This window comes from Eulemur rufifrons, chromosome 6 (assembly GCF_041146395.1).
Source record: "Eulemur rufifrons isolate Redbay chromosome 6, OSU_ERuf_1, whole genome shotgun sequence".
NCBI classification, from domain to species: domain Eukaryota; kingdom Metazoa; phylum Chordata; class Mammalia; order Primates; family Lemuridae; genus Eulemur; species Eulemur rufifrons.
The window spans coordinates 51,535,475-51,554,993 of record NC_090988.1 but is presented as its reverse complement, the minus strand read 5'-3'; the positions used below and the strand labels follow the sequence as shown (position 1 = coordinate 51,554,993).

General features: G+C 34.5%; 1 protein-coding gene across 3 annotated transcripts in view; it reads left to right on the top strand.

Annotated features, from left to right (window-relative positions):
* The window catches only part of UVRAG (UV radiation resistance associated), a 281,364-nt gene that overhangs the window by 130,838 nt on the left and 131,007 nt on the right, over window positions 1-19,519 (top strand). For all 3 annotated transcript variants that reach the window (XM_069470994.1, XM_069470993.1, XM_069470992.1), the window contains 2 exons: window positions 927-1,032; window positions 14,103-14,229. In XM_069470994.1, coding sequence (XP_069327095.1) covers window positions 927-1,032; window positions 14,103-14,229 — 233 coding nt within the window. The remainder of the gene's footprint in view (window positions 1-926; window positions 1,033-14,102; window positions 14,230-19,519) is intronic.

Sequence of the window (19,519 nt, the reverse complement as noted above, 5' to 3'; positions counted from 1 at the left end):
CAGTTTATACAAAAAAACACAATATCTGAGAAGCACAATAAAGCAAAGTACAATAAAGTGAGATACGCCTGCATACAGAAATATAATTGATTTTTTTGATATATTGACCTTATATCCTATGACCTTGCTAAATTTACTTATGAATTCTAGTAGTTATTTTGTAGATTCCTAATGATTTTCCACATGACAATCATGTCGTCTGCAAATGAAGACAGTGTGACCATTTTTTTGTTATTAAATGTATAAGGAATATGTGAGCTAGATTTAAAGACAGAGGAGACCAAAAAGAAAAATCCCACAAAGCCATAACTAAAGCAAAGAAGAAAAGTAGCTCTTAATTTTTTCAGTGTTCCTTGAACCTTACTGAGAATGTAGTTGCTATTAATATTAGACCCTGGTCCAATATTTAAATCATCCTATTACTTTGTCTTTCTATAGTCTTTTGGTTTTTTCTCATCTGTTTGAGAGTGCTGGCTGCTTTGATTTAACTTTCTTAACTGAGATTATTGTGAATTCTTTCTTTCTTTATGGATATCAACTAGTATAGTCAGCCTTAATAGTAGGATACTCTCTCGGTGACTTTAGCCATCCACTTAATTCTCTGGGTCTCAGTTTCCACATCTGTAAAATGATAGGATTTGACCATATTATTTTCTAATGGCTCTTCCAGACTCCTGTGAGTTCTTCATCCTAGCTCTCAATACATCCGAAGCAGAGAGGCAGAAATGGAAAGGGTGTTTTAGAGCTTTATTGTTTTAAGATTTATTGTAATCCCCATTATTTCATTGTAAATATGCTAGAGAATTGAGAAATAATCAGTTGAGTTCATTATTAATTATGTTTATCCTGGAAGGTTTGTCATTTATATCTGTGGCTCTGTGTTTACAGTTAACTCACTTATTTTTTTTTATAACTTATATTTCTAGGCTTCATAGAGCCCAGTGTGCAATTAAACAGACTCAGGTAACTGTTCAGAAAATTGGAAAGGAAATTGAAGAAAAATTAAGACTCACATCTACAAGCAATGAGCTGGTAGGTTTTTATGTATTTACCCGTTACTCTTCTTATTTTCTAAAGGGGAGTATCATATTCTTGTAGGATTAATTTTTTTTCCCAGAAAACTTTAGGTAGTTATGATAATATATTATTTTCTTAATGTTTCACTGAGACTTCTGTTGCCATTTAAATGTTGGAAATAAACTTTCCCATCTGCTAATAATGTTACATACAAAGTGCCTGCCTTATTCTGCTAGATGAAACTTTAGATTACATACAATTACTTAGAAGATAATTAGCAGGCTATTTTATTAACGTATTATAAATGTGAACTCTAAACTGAATTGTATAGTGAATGAAAAATAGCTGCCAGGAGAAAAAATAATAAACTATAGAGCCTAATCTACTTTTAAAAAGATGAATGTAATAATTATTTGGATGGAGTATAATAGGCTGGTTTGTGGACAGTGTTCTCTTTTGGGAAATATTCTTGAAAGGAGGCATTTCCAAACAAATAGAAATCTCAACCCAAAAGGACAGATTTGAGATATTAGCATAATTTTGGGTTGCTTTATACTTTTCCTAGTGGAAGAAAAAAATATCTGTTTTGGAATGAAGATTCTGCTTTCGTAAACAGAATAGGGGGTATGACTAATAAATCGAACTTTTCTTAAAGCCACATGGCTGTGAATAGCTTTGGATGAAATTTGTGCTATGGATTATGATACTTGAAATCCAAATCTTTAAGTTCTAAATAAAATTTTGTAAGTATTTGTTTGCACAGACTCATTATCACAGATAAGCAGCATCTTCCTGTTGTCATTTATACCGCTGTCAGCTTGGCAGAGGGCCTTTATATCCCCAAATAAAAGTTCCTTGTTACCTTGAAGATTGGCCCAAGATAATAATATTAATATCATAGCAGAACTATAGAAAAGTAGCAATTCACTTAACCTACATAGACTTCTCTCTTGTGGAATTTGAAATTAATATATTAGCTCAAACTGTATGAAATTACTGATCTTGACCTATAAATGACAATTTCATGTAGTTCAACCTAATATATAAAATAGCTTGTGCTATACCTGGCACATAGCAGCCATACAAAATATGGTAGCCACAATAACTATAGTAGTAATTCTTATTATTTGTATTACTTTCCTTGTCTATAAAAAAATCTTCCATTTTAGAGACACTGTTAAACCAATCTTTTGTTGTAATTCAGTTGCAGTGAAGGACCAAATTCCAGACCATAAATATATTGCAGAGGGAGAAAAAAATAGCTAATTTTAATCCTTTCTGTGGTATACAAAACTGCTAAATGTTCAGAACCTTTGTCTGGGGAGAAATTGCTAGGTTTTATTTATTTTTTTATTTTCTACTCCCAAAGCAAGACTGGGAGATTACTTGTTTCATTAAATGACAACATATGCTTTATTTCAGTATGGAAAAGTGTATTTTTATTCCTGTTTTTTAAAAATATAAGTGATGACACACAAAACAAGGTGATAGAATGTATGAGTTTAAAGAGGTCAAGTTCAGAGATTCATTGTGTGTTTTTATTCTGCATAGTCTACATAGTAGAATATCATTGGATTTTTGAACTAAACATGAACCTAGAAATCATCTAGTTCTCTAATAACCCCATTTAAAAATATACCCATCCTCTCAGTACATTCTGTCCACTTTCCAGCTTTATTTTTTTCCATAGTATTTATTGTTATTTATGATATATATTTTACATATTTTTCTGTCTCTCCAAACTCTATAATGAGAGAGATTTTTGAAACTATAATGGGAGGGATTTTTGCCTTTTTTTTTTCATTGCTGTATCCCCAACAGCTAGAAAGGTATTTGACACATAGTAGGCGTTCAATAAATATTTGTTGAATTTAAGAATGAATCTAGCATAATGTTCTCTTTCTTTTTTCTTTTCTTTTCTTTTTTTTTGAGACAGTGTCTCTTTTGGTTGTCCTGGCTAGAGTGCAGTGGTGTCAATCATACCTCCCTGCAACCTCAAACTCCTGGGCTTAAGCGATCCTCCTGTCTCAGCCTCTTTAGTAGCTGGGACTATAGGCATGTGCCACTGTGCCCGGCTAATTTTTTTTTTTTTCTCCTAGAGATGAGTGTTGTTCTTGCTCAAGCTGTTCTTGAACTCCAGACCTCAAGCGATCCTCCCACCTAGGCCTCCCAGAGTACTAGGATTATAGTCATGAGCCACTGTGCCTGGCCACATAATGTCTTCTTGTAATAGGAGAAGAATATGAAGCTTGAAGAAGGGAAGCAATTTTCCCATAATCATTTCACAAATAGAGATAGAGAGTTTGGTTTACTTGTTCCGTTTTAGGGAATGATGCCATCTATGTGTTAGTCACCTTAAGGTTTACCTGTTACATATTACAAACATTTACTATTATCTTTTTTTCATCATTGCCTTTTCAGATTAGCCCAAGGCCGTCATACTCCAACCCAAGCATTTTCAATATATAAGAATTAATTTTATTTTTAGCCTAAGTAAAAATATAATGAGAAGGCATATTTGATGTTGAAAGAAATCAGATTACCTTCTAAGACCATGTGTAACTGTGTTATAAGAAATTGGGTTCACACTTAAGGACTTTCAAAGATTTGACATCTTCTCATATAACATCAATACCCAACATTTTTGGGGGGCATTTAATTATATTTCCTATGAAATTTCTGCTTTTGTCACCTTGAATTTTTACTTATGTGTTTTAGATTTTGCCAAATGCCTTTCCTGTATCTGCTGAGATAATTGTATGCTTTTTCTTTTTTTTCTAGTATTATGGTGAAATACATTGGTTGATTTTTGAATGTTAACCCAACTTTGCATTCTTGGGGAATTCCTTCTTGGGCATGGTGAATTTATTTATTTTTTTTTTTACGCATATTACTGGATTTAATCTGTTAAAAAATTTTAAAGGATTTATATATACACATGTATATATATTTTTTTTTCCATAAGGAATATTGGTCTGTAGTTTTGTTTTCTTGTAATCTCTTTCCCCTGTTTTTTTTGTCAGGATAATGTTGGTCTCAACTCACTTTGGGGAAGTGTTTCCTTTTTTATTTTCTGGAAGAATATATGTAAAATTGGAATTATTTCCTAAATGTTTGGTTGAATTTACTATTGAAGACATCTGGCCTGGAGTTTTCTTAGTGAGAAGATTTTGAACTAGAAATTCAATTTCTTTAATAGTTACAGGGTTATTCAAGGTATCTACTTCTTGAATGAGCTTTGGTAACTTGTGTCTTTCAAAGATTTGTCCATTTCATTTAAGGGGTCAGTCTTTTTAATTTTAGCCATTGTAATGGTTATGTAGTGTTTTCTTGTTTTGGTTCCCACTTATATTTTTATAATGAGCACTTTTCATATCCTGTTGATCACATGTGCATCTTTTAAAAAATGTCAGTTCAAGTATTTTTGCCCTTTAAATAATAAGCTCTTTATTTTAGAATTATAGGAAACTTACAAAGATAATTTAGAGAGTTCCCATATACCTTTCATTCAGTTTTCCCTAATGTTAGCATCTTACATAATCGTGGTACATTTGACATGGTGGTACATGGTTGAAACCAAAAAGTTAACATTGATATATTGCCGTTAACTATGGTCTTTATTTGGGTCTTAGCAGTGTTTCCACTAATGTCTTTTATTAAATGAATAAACTTTTTATTTTAGAACCGTTTTAGATTGATAGAATTATCACAAAGATAGTAGAGGGACTTACCTTATATACTACATGCCCAATTTCTCCTATTATTAACATCTTACCTTAGTATGGTACATTTGTTACAATTAATGAACCTATATTGATAAATTATCGTTTACCAAAGTTCATGCTTTATTCAGATTTCCTAAGCTTTTACCCAATGTCCCTTTCCTGTTCCAGAATCCTATTCAGGAAACCGTACTATGTTTCGTAGTCGTGCTTCCTTAGGCTCTTCTTGGTTGTGAAAATTTCTCAGACTTTTCTTCTTTTCATGACCTTGACAGTTTTGGGGACCTTGACAGGTTAGGTATTTTATAGAATATTCCTTGATTAGGATTTGTCTCATGTTTTCCTCTTGACTAGACAGGGTTCTAAAGCCTTTCTTTTGTTTCAGTGTTCAGTTCAGATTGCCACATTGGACTTAGTCCTTGTGTCTTCTTAGTCTTCTGTGATCTCTGTCTTTTCTTTTTTAAATCAACATGACTAATCATGCTAATGTTAACCTTGATCATTTGGTTAAGGTAGTGTCTCCCAGGTTTCTTGGCTATAAAGTTCCCTTTCTACACTTTTTGAAAGCAAGTTACTAAGTCCAGCCTAAAATCAAAAGGAAGGGAATTAAGTTCTACCTCCTGGAGAGGGGAGCATCTATATACATTATTTAGAGTTCTTTGTGAGGAAGATTTGACCCTATCCCCATTTATTTATTTAATCATTTATTTACCAGAATGGACTTATGCATATTTGTTTTATACTTTGGGTTATAATCCAGTGCTATATTATTTATTTTCTTGCTTGACTTGTGGCTTTGGCCATTGAGAGATCTGGCTCTAGTGTCCTTTTGATATGCCTCTATCTCTTTTTTTGTTTGTTTTTAAAGTAGTTTCTTACACTCTGGCACTGTATGATCCAGGCTTTTTTTTTTCCCTGTCCCAGCCCTAAAATCAGCCATTGGTTGGCTTTCATTGAATAATGATATTTAGAAACAAGTTCTGGGTGTTGGATGTGCTTGTTGTTACTTGGTTGTAACTTCTAGGCCCTCTTAGTGGACAGAGCTATGTACCTGTTTATCTCTGCATATATTAAAATAAACGTGAGTTCATACTGATAATTTCAACTCTAATACCACAAGGTTCATTCTAGCCTTACCCCTCACTTTGCCTATTTGTATTATCTTTTTCTCAGAGTGGGAAACTTGGCTCCCATTATAATTCGTTTTACTTATTTATTCAGTCCTGATATATGTAAAAAGTAGTTTCAGATTTCTTTTCTTATTTTTAATTAAGATTTTTGTCTTCTTATTTTGGGTTGAAGAGTATATGTGTGTTTCTGCATACAAATCCTTTTTCTGGTAATATGTATTGGGAATATTTTCTTCGTCTGACTTGCCATTTTTTTTTTTTTGAGAAAAAAGAAGTCTTGCTTCACCTGAACTGGAGTGCAGTGGAATCATCATAGCTCACTGTAACCTCAAACTCCTGCACTCAAGTGATCCTCCTGCCTCAGCCTCCCAAGTAGCTGAGACTACAGGTGCACACCACCACACCTGGCTAATTATTTTTGTAGAGACAGGATCTTGCTGTGTTACTCAGACTAGTCTTGAACTCCTGGCCTCAAGTGATCCTCCTACCTCGGCCTCCCAAAGAGCTAGGATTACAGGCATGAGGCACCATGCCTGGTCCTTTCTGTGTATTTGATGGTGTTTTCTAAAGAGCTTGTAAGTTTGATGAAATTTAATAAATTTTATTTTATTTTATGTTTAGAGCTTTTTGTGTTTTTATAAGAAATCTTTGCCTAACCCAAGGATGCAGGAATTTTCTCCCTTGTTTTGCTCTAGCAGTTTTATAGTTTTGGGCTTTACATTTAGATCTATGATCCATTTCAAGTTAATTTTTTTTCTACCAGGTAAAGTAAGGGTAAAGTTTTCCTTTTCCCTTGTATGGCTATCCAGTTGATTTAGCATCATTTATTGAACAGTCTTTCCTTTACCCATTTAGTTGCCTTGACATATTTGCCTAGAGTCAATTGACCATATACATGTGCATCTATTTCTGGATTCCCTATTCTGTTCCATTGATCTGTATGTGTATAACTGTCTTTCACCAATACCGAACTCTGTTGTTATTGTAGATTTGTTGTCTTAAAACCAGATAGAGTACGTCTTCCAAGTTTGTTCTTTTTTAAAATTCCTGTGTTTTTTTCTAGGTTCTTTGTATTTCCAAGTGAATTTTAGAATCAATTTGTCAATTTCTATTTAAAAAAAAGCCTGCTGGAATTTTGATAAGGATTTGTAGATAAAATTATGGAGAATTGCCATCTTAACAATATTGAGTCCTCCAATCCATGATGTGGGTGGTGTGTATCTCTTTTATTTAGATTTTTCTTCAAATCTCTCAATAATGTCTTGTAGCTTTCACTGTAGAGATTTTGGACATTTTTTTGTTAGAGTTATTCCTAAATGTTTTATGGCAATTTGGGGCAGGGAAGGCATTATTGCAAATGGAATTGTTTTTCAATTTTTATTTCCCAGTTTTTTGCTCCTAGTGTATACAACTATAATTAATTTTAATTTATTCATCTTGTTATATTGCAATCTTGTTTTATCTACATTAGTTATACTAGTTATTTTATAGATTTTTTTTTGGATTTTTTTTTTTTTTTTTTTGAGACAGAGTCTCACTCTGTTGCCCGGGCTAGAGTGAGTGCTGTGGCGTCAGCCTAGCTCACAGCAACCTCAAACTCCTGGGCTCAAGTGATCCTCCTGCCTCAGCCTCCCAAGTAGCTGGGACTACAGGCATGTACCACCATGCCCGGCTAATTTTTTCTATATATATATTTTAGTTGGCCAGATAATTTCTTTCTGTTTTTTTAAGTAGAGACAGGGTCTCGCTCTTGCTCAGGCTGGTCTCGAACTTCTGACCTTGAGCGATGTACCCGCCTCGGCCTCCCAGAGTGCTAGGATTACAGGCGTGAGCCACCGCGCCCGGCCTATTTTTTTGGATTTTCTATGTAAATAATATCTGCAAATTTGAACAGCTTTATGCCCTTTATTTAATTTTTCTGTCTTATTTCAGACATCTACTACACTGTAGAAAGAAGTGGTAAGAATGGGTATCTTTGCCTTGTTCCTGGATTTAGGAAGAAACAATTCATCCTTTCTCCATTAAATATAATGTTAGCAATGCCCTTTATTGGTTTTAGGAAGTTCCCTCTTATTCCTAGTTTCTGAGAGTTTTTTTAATCATGAATGGATGTTGAATTTTGTCAAATGGTTTTTCTACATTTATGGAAATGATCATCTGATTATCTTCTTTATTCTCTTCATATGGTGAACTACATTGATTTAGTTTCAGATGTTTAACATTGCATTTCTGGAATAAACCCAAATTGATTATAATATATAATTGTTTTTGTATCTTACTGGATTTGATCTTGTGATAATTTAAGGATTTTTATACCTATATTTATATTATATATTGGGATACAGTGTTTTAAATTATTTTGTCAGATTTTGGTATTAGGTTTATGGTAGCCTGGTAAAATTTGTTGGGCAGTAGTGTTTTTCCTACTCCATCTTGCCCAGAAGCAGAAGTTTCCTGGATCGTTTTAATATTTTCTAGTTCTCTGCTGATTTCATATCTTTTTATTCATTATGAGAATATTTTACTTTTCATCACTTAGCATATTTAGAAGAGTGGCTTTAAAATATTTGTCTGGTAATTCTAACATCTGGATCATCTTGGGGTTGGCGTATGTTGAAGAGTGAGTCACATTTTCCTGACTCTTCATATATTGGGTAATATTGCATAGTATCATGGATATTTGTTGTGAATGTAATTTGGGAGAATTTCTGGAGTTTGTTACTTTGCTCCAAAGAATGTTGATGTTTTTGTTTTAGCAGGTAGGTAACTTGGTTAGGCTCAAACTGTCATGCCTGCAGTGGACATTGGCTCAGATTTCAGTTTAGGTTCTTTTACCCTTAGGCACAAGCTGCTTTCTGTTTGTCTCATGCATGTGTGGTGTAGGGTTCAGTCAGAGACTTAGATTGAGTTTAAACAGAATTTCAGGCGCCCATTGTCTGGCTTCCTCCATTCTAGCACTGGATTACTCAATCTCTTTACCCTGGTTCTTCTGGCCTGAAAGACAGTTGGCTTTCTGTTGACGTCTGCAGCCACGAGAAGGGGGAAATTCATGATGTTGGTTGCTTATGCCAATTTCTAACTCCCTTCCCATATGTGTCTACCATTAATCAATCTCCAGAACTCTCAAGTAATAGTGTTATCTAGAGTCTATAGCTGTTATTTATGAGAGGACCAGTTTGCCAGGTGCTTATTCTCTTATACTGGAAGCAGAACTCCAGTACATTTTATTATCATATATTTTTTGCCGTATCTTCCTAGCTAGTCCTGATATTGCCACTAAGTCTATGAAATTAATGGATTGGATGAAATATTTTATAAGGAAATCTTTTCCTTTTCTTAGTGGTTGACCAGGTGTAAGTGCAATAGAAACAACTTATAAATGACATTTAAAAGCAAATTTATTAACCTTTAGGACAACTGCCATAGTTCTACAACCTTTTTGCAGGCTGATCTAATGGTAGTGGGTTATCAGAACTTATTAACATTAGTATCACTAAAATTGGCATACAACCCCCCACTGCTAAATTTGACTAGGTTTAAAAAAATTTTTTTTAAAAACCTTTTTTCAGATTGTTAATTATTTCCAATTTTGAAGGGAAAACTACTATAAGTAAAGATAAAATAATGCCCTAAGCAATGATTCTCAAACTTTTTAATCTCAAGACCTCTTTATACTCTTTTTTTCTTTTTCTCATAATCCTAAATCTTTTGCATCCCTTTACACTCTTAAAAATTGTGATAATTTCAAAGAATTTAGGTTATATCTATTGATATTTAATTTCCTGATTCACTTTAAAGTACCAATAATAAATTCTTTACATGTTCATATAATAATGCATTTTTATGAAAAATAAGTATATTTTTCTAAACAAAGTTTAATTAGAGTCGCTTTTTTTTTTTAACTTTTGTGAATTTAACCTCTATTAAGCTAGACATAAGCTTAATAAGAGCTAATGTCCAGCTTAACAAAAGATAACTGGATTCTCACATGTGCTTTTATAGTAAATCTGCTGAAATATTGTAAATCTCACAGACTCTGGTATACTTTACAATTATGAGAAAATGAGAATGAAAAGGGGACATGACAGTTTAGTATTATTATGAAAATATTTTTTGTCTCACAGACTCTGAAAAGGTCTCAGGAACTCTCAAGATTCCTGGGACCATGCTTTCAGAACTTTTACCTGAGGCTTTTTAGCTCCAGAATGATCTATCGGAAGATTTCAGATTTTTGGATTTGGGATGCTCAACCTGTAACATATTATTTATAGATTAGTTTATCATTCTGAAATGAATATTTATCATTTCTCATGATTTTTTGGTAAAGACTCAGTAGGAATGTATGTATCTGTGATGAATGTGTCCGTAATTTTCAGTTCAGGGACAGTGTTATATAAACACACTATAATTTAATTAACAGTGATCTATTGGAGTTATATATGTGACATTAACTACACTTGCTTGGAGTAAGCAGATAAATAGAATGCAGAAACCCATTAGAATATACTTATGGGATATTAAGATATTTGAACAACTTATCTTTGATGCACTAGAAAGGAACCAGAAATAGATCTCACATGGGCAGGGTTTGTTTACTCATCAGAAATCAGAGCCAACAATTGTGGTTTTGAATGACTTGATATATTCTATAAATGGGCCATTTTCCATACATGGACCATAATACAAACATTATATACATGCCTTCCTGTATTAGCTTAGCATTTAGATTAACTTGTCACCTTAGTTCTTAGACTCTAGAAAACATACCCTGATTTGAGTGCGTTTTTGGAATAAAGCAGGTTAATCCTCTAGCCAGGCATATCCCTGTGTTCTCTGAAGACTAGATTTTTTTCCCCCTCTATTTTCTTTCTCTGCCCAGGTGGCATTTAATTTACATATTTTGTGAGAAAATCAAGTTGAAGTAATTGAAAACCTCGCTCCTTGTGGGAAAAGATTGCTTCTTAAGACTTTACCTATTTTTTTTTTTTCTCTCAGTGATGTAAGAACACTGTAGGCTTCTTGACCACACTATTTTATTGGTAAAGGAAACCTCAATTTATTCTGGTTCCTTTTTCTTTCATGATAAGCAACCTCATTGATTTTTCCCCCCAATTTTTTAAATTGTAAAATACACGGAAGATCTGTGATCTCATTTTTAAATGTACAGTTCAGTGGTATTAATGCATTCATAATGTCATGCAACGTCACCACCAGCCATCTCCAAAACTCTTTTCATCTTGTAAAACTGAAACTTTATACCCATTAAACACTAACTCCCCATTCCCCACTATTCCCAGGCCCTGGTAACCACCATTCTACCTTCTGTGTCTATGATTTTGACTACTGTACTCTAAGCATCTTGTTTAAGTGGAATCATGCAGTATATAATAAGCCTTTTTATGACAGGCTTATTACACTTAGCACAATGTCCTCAAAGTTCACTCATGTTATACCATATTACAGAATTTCTTTCCTTTTTAAGGCTGAATAATGTTCTACTTTATGTATGTATATACCACATTTACTTATCCGTTCATCTGTTGATGGACACTTGACTTGCTTCTGCATTTTAGAACATCATTGACTTTTTGTTTGATTTATTTTTAAGAAACAGGGTCTCACTCTGTCACCTAGGCTGGAGTGCAGTGCCTGCAACCTCCAACTCCTGGGCTCGAATGATTCTCTTGCCTCAGCCTCCCAAGTAGCTAGGACTACAGGTGCATGCCACCATACCTGGCTAATTTTTTAAATTTTTTGTAGAGATGGGGTCTCACTATGTTGCCCAGGCTGGTCTAGAACTCCTGGCCTCAAGGGATCCTCCTACCTCAGCCTCCCAAAGTGTTGAGATTACAGACGTGAGCCACTGTGTCCAGCCCTCATTGACTTTTGTTCTTTGTTTTTACAGCAGGTTGGCAAGGCAAAATGGCATTTGTCTTAAGTGTACCTAAATTTATAGAAAGCAGAGACCATTTCTCATTCATCTAGAAGCACATAGTAGATTCTTTATAAGCATTTGCTTTGTTCAGAAAAACGGTTTAGGAACATTCGTTGTAAAGGCAGATTTCATATAGACTTTTCAAGCCAAATATAACAATTGGAAATAAGCTTTTCTTCTTGTTTTCTTGGCTTGAATGTCTCTAACAGATGATTATGCCATCTGTTTAGAATCAGTATTTCAGGGATGAGTAGGAAAACATTTTGGGTGAAAAATGATTGCTGTGATGTACTTTTAACACAAATGCCAAAAATCATTTTTTTATGCCCATTGCTTCAACAAGGCCATACCACGATGCATCTCACTGAGTTTCCAGACTTCCTCATTGTCTATGAGTCAAATCCAGATACTTTTTCCTTTTCTACCAGCTTATTCCAGATCTGGGTAGCCTATTTAATTTATTTAATGAATGGATTTTTTTATTACAATTTTAGTTAGCTTCTATATATGTTAGAAAAGAGACAAGAATTTACTAGGTATAGCCAAATTGCTATTTGGTTAAGATATATATCATGGAAAATCATGAAAAGTATATTATTGACACTATTTGATAAAGACCAGGAGAGACAGGCGCATACATTCGTAGTGCAGTAATTGTGTGTGTGCATACATGTTCAGGCATATATTTATATATATATATTCATTGTGGGGGCAGGATTTCAGATCTGTATCTGCAGGTAAATTCAAGCAAAGTATTTTGAGTAAAAAGGAGTCTTAGTAAAGTTTAAACCATGGTTTGAGGTTTAAGTAGGAAATATTTTTATGGAAAGATGTTAACAAACTTATTTAATAAATTAATTGTATCTCTCCTGGCAGAATGTTTCAAGGATTTTGTTTTATTAAATGAACATTCAGTAAAATTGACTTTTTTGGTATACAGTTCTATAACTTTTTAAAAAATAAACTTTCTTTTTTAAGGAAATTTTAGGTTAACAGAAAAGCTGTGCAGAAAGTTCAGAGTTCCCATACACCCTGTCCCCGTCCCCAATTTTTTCTATTATTGACATCTTTTACTAGTGTGGCACATTTATTATAATCAGTGAATTAATATTAATACATTATTATTAACTAAAATTCTAGTGTATCTTAGGATTTACTCTTTGTGTTATACAGTTCAATGAGTTTTGATAAATGCATTATGTCATGTATCCACCATTACAGTATTGTACAGAATAGTTTCATTGCCCTAAAAATACCCTGTGCTCTACCTGTTCATCCCTTTCTTCCTCCCCCCTGAACCCCTAGCAACCATTGATCCTTTTACTGTCTCCATAGTTTTATCTTTTCCAGGATGTCATACAGTAGGAATCATATAGTATATAGTTTTTACCCCCTGGCTTCTTCCACTTGGCAATGTGCATTTTTTACAGGTTGATAGCACATTTCTTTTTATCACTGAATAGCACTTCATTGTATATATACCACAGTTTGTTCCTCTGTTGACCTATTGCAGTATATCTTGGTTGCTTCCAAGTCTTGGCAATTATGAATAAAGTTTCTGTAGACATTCATGTGTCAGTTTTTGTGTGGACGTAAGTTTTCAACTCATCCATGTTAATATCTAAAAATGTGTAGGCCAGGAGCAATGGCTCGTGTGTGTAATCCCAGCACTTTGAGGGGCTGAGGCAGGAGGATCACTTGAGCCTAGGTGTTTGAGACCAGCCTGGGCAACATAGCAAGACCTCATCTCTACAAAAAACAAAAAAACCCAAATTTTAAAGTAGGAGGACTTGGTGGTACACACCTATAGTCCTAGCTACTCAGGAGGCTCACTTTAGCCCAGGTGTTAGATGTGGCAGTGAGCTATGATCATGCCACTACACTACACCCTGGGTGACAGAGCGAGACCCTGTCTCATAAAACAAAAACAAAACAAAAAATAAGAGTGTGATTGCTCTTATGTAATATAGTATGCCTACATGTGGCTTTTTAAGAAACTGCTAGACTATCTTCCAAAGTGTCTGTACCATTTTGAGTTCCTACCAGCAATGAATGAGAGTTTCTGTTGTTATTACTTAAGATTTATTTCTACTCTTATTCTTTGCTTTTTATATTCTATATTTGTTTTTATATTCTTTCCAGTAAAACGATGGCAACTGATAATTAAGTTAAAGAGATCCATAGATTTGATGAGTGTTAACATGCTTTAAACCATTATTTATTTTGAAACATTGTGAATGTATATTCATAGTAATGACTTTTATATTTATAGATTTACCTGTTATTTTATTTATTTAGAAAAAACAAAATGAATGTCTGCAATTAAAAATTTTGGTGCTTCAAAATGAACTGGAAAGACAGAAGAAAGCTTTGGGACGGGAAGTGGCATTACTGCATAAGCAACAAATTGCATTACAGGACAAAGGTGAGTAGAAACACCAAACAACCTAATTTCCACATTCAGTAGTTTCCCTTTCTTCTTCTTCACAGGCTCAAATAGTCTTTTCTGCATAAATATAGTCATACCTCACTTCATGACAGGAATGTGTTCTGAGAAATACATTGTTAGGTGATCTTATGCAAATATCATAGCGTGTACTTTCACAAACCTAGATGGGATAGCCTACTATACACCTAGTCTGTATGGTATAGCCTAGTGCTCCTAGGCTACAGACCTGTATAGCATGTTATTATACTGAATACTCTAGTTGTAACACAACGGTAAGTATTATATTTGTGTATCTAAACATAGAAAAGGCATAATGAAATATGGTATCATAATCTTGTGGGACCATTGTTGTATATGTGGTCCATTGTTGACTAAAATACTGTTATGTGGTACATGACTATATGCTGATAGAATTTTCTTTAATTTAAAAGAAATATTTTTTAAGTATTTTGAAGTCAGTACATAGAGACAAGTGTACAAATCCATATACAGATGGTCCCTGACTTATGATGGCTTGACTTAAAATTTTTCAACTTTACAATGTATGAAAGCAGTCTACATTCAGTAGATCATACTTCACTGGGAGGCCGAGGCAGGAGGATCACTTGAGGTCAGGAGTTTGAGACCAGCCTGACCATGAGTGAAGCCCATCTCTACCAAAAATAGAAAAAAATAGCTGTGCGTGGTGGCACATGCCTATAGTCCCAGCTACTTGGGAGGCTGAGGCAGGAGGACCACTTGAGCCTAGGAGTTTGAGGTTGCAGTGAACTAGGATGATGCCACCGCGCTCTAGTCAGGGCAACAGAGCAAGACTTTTGTCTCAAAAATAAATAAATAGATAGATAGGCTTTGTGTTACATATTTTGCCCAAGTGTAAGCTTATATAAGTTCTGAACACCTTTAAATTAAGGTAGGCTAGGGTAAGCTATAATGTTAGGTCTATTAATTGCATTGTCAACTTAGTGATATTTTCAATTTATGGTAGACTTATTGTGATGTAACCCCATGCTAATTTGAGGAGAATCTGTATATGTACAGCTTGAATTTTCACAAAATGAACACACCCATGTAAGCAGAATCTCAATCAAGAAACAGGGCTTCAAAACCTCAGAAGCTTCCTCATGCTCCCTTCCATTCACTTCATCTCCAGGCAGACTAACCACTACCTTGACTTATTAAGCCGAAGATTGGACTTGCCGAATTTTGACCTTTATAGAAATAGAATCATATTTGTACATCCTGTGTGCTGGCTTTTGTTCATTCTCACCTTTGTATAGTTGTAGTCTGTTTGTTCTTAATGCCAAATAGTATTTCATAATATAAATATTAATTCAATTGTTTACTATTGGTTTTAGTAATTTCCAGTTTGGGACTATCATAGTTAATGCTTCCATGAATGTTGTAGTACATCTCTTATTGAAGATTTTTATGTATTTCAGTTGGATAGAAACCTAGGAGTACAATTACACAGTCACAGGGTATACATATCTTCAGCTTTAGTGGATTGTGTCCAAAATTTTTCTAGAATGGTTGTACCAGTTTACCTCCCTCTATTCAGTAATGTTCTTCTCCTACATCACTGTCAGCATTTGGTACTTTATCTTTTTTGTTCTAGCCTTTCTGTTGGGTATGTCAAAGTTTCCTCTTGCAGTTTCAGTTTTTATTTATTTATTTATTTATTTATTTAGAGACAGACTCTCACTCTGTTGCCCAGGCTAGAGTGCTGTGGTGTCAGCCTAGCTCACAGCAACCTCCAACTCCTGGGCTCAAGCAATCCTCCTGCCTCAACCTCCCGAGTAGCTGGGACTACAGGCATGTGCCACCATGCCCGGCTAATTTTTTCTATATATATATTTTTAGCTGTCCATATAATTTCTTTCTATTTTTAGTAGAGACGGGGTCTCGCTCTTGCTCAGGCTGGTCTCGAACTCCTGAGCTCAAAGGATCTGCCTGCCTCGGCCTCCCAGAGTGCTAGGATTACAGGTGTGAGCCACCGCGCCCAGCCTAGTTTCAGTTTTTATTTTCCTGAAGACTAATGAAGTTGACCACCATTTTTTGCACCATGTTTCTTGCTGATTGAAATACAACTCTTTTATGAAGTACCTGTTGAAGTCTTTTGCCCATTTTTAAAAATTTGGTTGAGGCCGGGCGCGGTGGCTCACGCCTGTAATCCTAGCACTCTGGGAGGCCGAGGCGGGTGGATCGCTCAAGGTCTGGAGTTCGAGACCAGCCTGAGCGAGACCGCGTCTCTACTAAAAATAGAAAGAAATTATATGGACAACTAAAATATATATATACAAAAAAAATTAGCCGGGCATGGTGGCTCATGCCTGTAGTCCCAGCTACTCGGGAGGCTGAGGCAGTAGGATCGCTTAAGCCCAGGAGTTTGAGGTTGCTGTGAGCTAGACTGACGCCACGGCACTCACTCTAGCCCGGGCAACAAAGCGAGACTCTGTCTCCAAAAAAAAAAAAACAAAAAACAAAAATTTGGTTGATACAGAAAGTTGTACATATTTTGAATGTACATCTCAATAAATGTTTATGTATGTATAAATCTATTAGCCCTACCCTAATCAGTATATAGAACATTTTATCACTTCACAGATTCCCTTGGGCCTCTTCCCATTCAACATCGTCCCGTAGGTACCTCTATTCTGACTTTTATCACCATAGATTATTTTTGCCTGTTCTTGAACTTTGTATAAATGGATTCATTTTTTTTTTAAGTTCTCTTTTGGATCTGACTTTTTTCACTCAACGTAATTTTTCAAAAATATTACCCATGTTGAATGTATCGGGAATTCATTCTTTTGTTTCTTATATATTTTTTAAATTTCAGAATATTACAGGGGAACAAATGTTTAGGCAGTATTCTACCTAATCGCTTGAGGCCAGAAGTTCAAAACTAGCCTGGGCAACATAGCAAGACCCCATCTCTAGAAAAAAATTAAAAAAAAATAGAAAATAAAATAAATATTTTTACCATGTTATAATAGGTGTTGATGTCTATTAAAGTTCTTTAGCTTAGTTGTTTTTCTTCAAGATCACCTTGATTGTTATTGTCCTTTTGCATTTTCATGTGAATTTCTATACAGAAAAGAAAACCTTGCTAGAATTTTGATGGAACTGCATTGAATATATTTATCAAATATAATTGGGGATAGTAGACATCTTTATAACATAGAATCTTCTATCCCAATAAAATGGTGTATGCCTTTGTTTATTAGATCTTCTTTACAATGTTATTGAAATAAAATAGTTGTTACATATGGATCTTTCCCATGATTTGTTGAATTTATTTCTGTCTTTGATGTTTTATGATACTATCATAAATATCTTTAAGTTTTATTTTCTACTAATTGCTGATGTATAGATACACAATTGATTTTTTAAAGTGATAGTGATTTTTTTTCTTTTTTCTTTTTTTTTTTTTTTGAGACAGAGTCTCACTCTGTTGCTGGGGCTAGAGTGCCGTGGCGTCAGCCTAGCTCACAGCAACCTCCAACTCCTGGGCTCATGCTATCCCCCTGCCTCAGCCACCCGAGTAGCTGGGACTACAGGCATGCGCCACCATGGCTGACTAATTTTTCTATATACATTTTTAGCTGTCCATATAATTTCTTTCTATTTTTAGTAGAGACAGGGTCTCACTCTTGCTCAGGCTGATCTCGAACTCCTGAGCTCAAACAATCTGCCCGCCTCGGCCTCCCAGAGTGCTAGGATTACAGGCGTGAGCCACTGCGCCTGGCCATGACATTGATTTTTAATATATTATGTTCAAAGAAAAATTCACCAGAAGCTTTTTTTTTTTTTCTTAAGATAGAGTCATCTTGCTCTGTTGCCCAGGCTGGAGTGCTGTGGTGCAATCATAGCTCACTGCAGCCTTGGACTCCTGGGCTCAAGGGATCCTCTTTCCTCAGCCTTCTGAGTAGCCAGGACTACAGGGCGTGCCACCATGCCCAGCTAATTTTTAAATCTTTTGTAGAGATAGGGCCTCACTACGTTGCCCAGGCTGGTCTCAAACTCTTATCCTCAAGTGATCCTACTCCCTTGGCCTCCCAAAGTTCTGGGATTACAGGTTTGAAACACCATGCCTGGCCCAGAACCCTTATAGACAGATTAGCAATAGTTAATGTTAGGGTTAAGGCCCTACAGCTGCAGCTCTCATTATGATTATTCATTTATTTATTTACATTATAATTTAGTCACATAAGAATTAAATTTAATTAAATTATAATTAAATTATTTGATTATGTTCTGAAGGTAAAATTGTATAAAGCTTTAAAAACAGATTTATTGAGATATAATTCATATACCATATAATTTGCCATTTTAAAGTCTATAATTTAGTCTTTTTTAGTTTATTCACAGGGTAGTACAGTGATCACCACATTCTGATTGTCTCTCGCTAAAAGAAAATGCATACCCATTAGCAGTCATTCCACATTTCTCGTCTTCCCAATTCTAAGTAACCACTAATCTACTTTCTGTCTACAATTTGCCTATTCTGGACATTTAATATAAATAGAATCATGCAATAGGTGGTCTTTTATGACCAACTTCCTTTAACATAATATTTTAGAAGTTCATCCATGTTGTATCATGTATCAGTATTTCATTTTTTTCTTGCCGAATAATATATTTAGCTTTATGAATATATCACATTTATCCATTCATCAGTTGATGGACATTTGGGTTGCTTCTACTTTTTGGCTATCATGAATAATGCTCCTATGAACATCAATGTACACGTTTTTATAGGGATGTATGTTTTCATTTCTCTTGGATACACCTGCAAGTGAGAGGTCATATAGTAACTCTATTTTTAACTTTTTGAGCAACTGCCAACCATTTTCCACAGCAGCTGTACTGTTTTACAGTCTCGCCAGCAATGTATGAGGGTTCCAGTTTCTCCATATTCTCAACAATACTTGTTATTGTCTCTTTTTTATTATAGCCATCCTAGTGAATATAGAGTTATGATTCACATTTACCTAATGACTAATATCCTTATTACAGCTGATTTTTATATATTAATTTTATATCCAAAGAACTTAATTCTAATAATTGTTAGATTCTTTTGAATTTTCTATGCATACAGTCAGCTCACCTGCCATAATGGCATTTTTATTTCTCATTTCCTAATATATATATATATATGTGTGTGTATATATATATATATATATATGCCTTTAAATTTTTTTCTTGCCTGATTGTGCTACCTAGGACATCGAGTACAATACTAATAATAAATAAAGTGGTAACA